General features: G+C 37.9%; 1 protein-coding gene across 1 annotated transcript; it reads left to right on the plus strand.

The window, feature by feature from the left end:
• The first annotated feature begins 1,375 nt into the window (after positions 1 to 1,375).
• On the plus strand, positions 1,376 to 3,054 carry LOC101311347 (RING-H2 finger protein ATL13-like). Its single transcript, XM_004309895.1, has one exon. The coding sequence runs from the start codon at positions 1,421 to 1,423 to the stop codon at positions 2,855 to 2,857; it is 1,437 nt and encodes a 478-aa protein (XP_004309943.1). The 5' UTR covers positions 1,376 to 1,420; the 3' UTR covers positions 2,858 to 3,054.
• Positions 3,055 to 3,435: the final 381 nt, after the last annotated feature.

Raw genomic sequence — 3,435 nt, forward strand, 5'->3', positions numbered from 1 at the left:
TGCTAAATTTTAGCAGCCAAGGTGATTTAAACCTTGGTTGGATTGGTACAAGGTTAACACCTTAACCAACCCAACTAACCATCCAACTTGAATATTGTGGTATCTTTATAATATATATTAGTTTTTTTTTTCGAATCTGAAAAGTAAAAAATTAGATAAATATCTAATCCCCAACTAATTTTTTTACCTACACTTCCATAAAAAAAAAAACTTTTTTTAACCTACACCTCTTATTTCAATATATGCAAAACTACAAATGTGAGATATCATTTAATGACTATTCTTCACAATACACTGAAGACTCTACACAGAGAGACGATAAAGATAATTAAAATTTTGTACCTCATAGGTCTTCTACGTGGTTTTAAAGTACTCGTGTAATTCCATGTGAAATGTATCATATGTATATAAGGCGTGATGACCTGGCCTCCATTTGGGTTTCTAGCCATCAAAGAAACAAAAAAAAGATGTTTAAAGTAAACTTTTAAGAATTATTAACAATTCAGCAGTAACATTTTCAACTTAACTTACTAAAACTCTCTATAGATTAATGTTTATTCAAGGTTTTCATTTCAAATATAGTACATAATATAGAAAACAAACATCTCTTAAAGTTTGGTTTAAAATTTCCTTATTTTTCTTTAAATTTCCGTCAATTTTCTCATTTTTTTATTTGCAATCGATATTTCCCCGAAATTTCTGTCGAAATTTCCATATTTTGTAGGGTCGAAATTTCCGTAGTCATTGAAATTTTCTTCCTTGGCTCTCAGATAGGAAATCAAAATCGAAATCGAATTCGAATAGAAGAATTGGGAAGAGTGTGAATCAGAATCACCAGGATATTTAACTATTAACCCAGAAATGAAGTCCCCATTTTACAGGGTTCACATTTCCATATGAATTATTAAAGTTGAATCTGTAATTTTCTGAAGACTTGTGGAGCATTATTTTAGTTGTGTCTACCTAAAGAAGTGGACATTGGGTCTGCTGCAAAGGTTTGGCTTTGAAGTCAACCAGAGCCCTGCATTTCATGAAATCTTCATCATAATACAGTTAAGTCATGCTGTTCTCAATTTTTTTTTAAAATTTAAATTTAGGGATTGATAACTTATTTCCTAATCTCATTTATTACTGTTGCAGCGTGGTAGATTGGCATCTCTTTATTCAAATCTCATCTATGTGTCCTGTGTCACCACTTATTTTCATCTCTTAAAACACTCATTCAATTTCCTCTCTCTCTCTCTCTGAGTCTGCAACTTCTTCCTCTATTGTAGTTGAGTCTCTATCAGATATTCAGCTTATAATCCATCACAACTAAATTTGAAGATAGACTTTGTGGCGCATTAGATGGGATTTTTGTTCAGAAAGCTTCAATCTTGTTGAGTTTTCTCAAACCCTTCACTGGGAAAAGTCAGTAAAAATGTTGCAGGTTCTGCTTGAAATCAAAGAAGCAGGATTTTCTGCTCCACCACCTCCAATTTCGAATCTTGAATCAGATAGTTTCAGTTTCGGGAACAAGGTCAGTCCGAGCATATTGCTCATAATCATAATTCTAGCCATTATTTTCTTTGTTTCCGGTTTGCTTCACCTGCTCATTAGATTCCTTTTAAGACCTCCAAGCAGAGACACAGATGACTTGGAGAGTGTGACTGTTCTTCAAGGCCAGTTACAGCAACTCTTTCATCTGCATGATGCTGGAGTTGACCAGTCCTTCATAGACACCCTTCCTGTGTTTAATTACAAAGCCATTATTGGATTGAAAAATCCATTTGATTGTGCTGTTTGTTTATGTGAGTTTGAGCCTGAAGACAAGCTTAGATTGTTGCCAAAATGTAGCCATGCTTTTCATATGGAGTGTATAGACACTTGGCTCCTGTCTCACTCCACCTGCCCTCTGTGTAGATCCACTTTGCTTCCTGAGTTTTCTCAAAACAATACTTGTCCTCCCATTGTTCTTGTTCTTGAATCGGGAAGTGTTGAAAACTCGAGAGAGATCAATGTTTCTGGTAGAGACAATCTTGCTGCCGTTGGCAGGACAGGTTCTGCTTTGGGTCCTAATTCCCATCTTGGTTTACATGGAGACGTAGAATTGGGCTTGTCTCAACACAAATCTTGCGAAATTGTGACGAAAAATGAAGTGAATCCGAATCCGGCAGTTGCAGTGGATCAAGAGGAAAAGGTAGTGCAAGTGAAGCTAGGCAAGTTCAGGAATGTAGATGGTGGTGAAGGGAGTAGTAATAGAAACGTGGATGCAAGGAGGTGTTTCTCGATGGGGTCTTTTGCTTATGTAATGGATGAGACCTCTTCATTGCAAGTACCCATTAGAAGCTCGACGAAAAAGCAATCTAGCAAGAAGCCCAGTTTGCCTTTAGAACCAGGCCATAGGCAAGCAATGTCCGAATGCGATTTCGAGTCCAGGAGAGAGTTCAAGTTTAATGGGGTAGAAGCTATTGGAAGCCTTGAAAGTCAAGGGACTAATAGTGCTAGCATTACTAGTGGCAATGGCATTGGGAAGAGCAAGAGGGAGAGCTTCTCTATATCAAAGATTTGGCTCAGGGGGAAGAAAGAAAAGCCAAATGTGGTTGCGGCTGACCTGTCTAGGCGGGCCTTCTCGTTCCGGTTTCCAGGGCACCGGGAAGGCTCAGATGAAAGCATGGCCAAGAATGGTGGTGGGAGTAGGAGGACTATTTCTGAAGTTGACATTGCAAGGTGGGAAAATGGAGGGAGTGAGGGGAATTTCAGCTGCAACAGTTTGGATTCTCAAGCAAATGCACCATCTTTTGCAAGAAGGACACTGCTTTGGCTGATGGGAAGACAGAACAAAGTTGTTCATTCATCTTTAGATCCCACTATGTAGTATATTTTTCCTTCTTTCTATATTCTCTTTTTGTTTGATTATAATTCTTTACCAGAACCATAAATATCATCTCTGAATGAAAAGCAAACGTGCAAACGATCTGTCTACTTCAAACTTGAGTAGCGATCTCTGTTCCGGCCAGTTCTGGTTTTTCCGATGGCAAACATCGGCAGAAAAATGAGATTAAATAATAGAGCAGCAAGTTGTTTGATCCCTTTCACAAGCATAGTAAATGCAAAATGGAGATTCAATTCAAATTGAAAAGGAAGACTCGAAATCCCTCACTCCATCCTTGTGGTTACAGGCTGTTGCATCGAAGAGGAGTCAATTATCGAATGGAAGGATAGGCGTTTAGACGGACTGGACATTAATGTCTGATGTAAACAGTTGGAGGCCATTGTATGCAAGGAGACATTTTTAAATGCTACGGGAGGACCACGTGGCAGTCTGACCACGTGGCAGTCTGACGTGGTCCTACGTTCTAATCAAATTTAGACATGTGGATTTTTTACAACTAAAATATAAACAAATATTTTTTATTTTTTGTGAAATGACATTCATGGGTATTTAGCAAGTTC

Source organism: Fragaria vesca, unplaced genomic scaffold (assembly GCF_000184155.1).
Source record: "Fragaria vesca subsp. vesca unplaced genomic scaffold, FraVesHawaii_1.0 scf0513155, whole genome shotgun sequence".
Taxonomy (NCBI): Eukaryota; Viridiplantae; Streptophyta; class Magnoliopsida; order Rosales; family Rosaceae; genus Fragaria; species Fragaria vesca.

Excerpts from the sequence above, each read along its gene's own strand:
- LOC101311347 (XM_004309895.1), top strand. The coding sequence starts at position 1,421 with ATGTTGCAGGTTCTGCTTGAAATCAAAGAAGCAGGATTTTCTGCTCCA.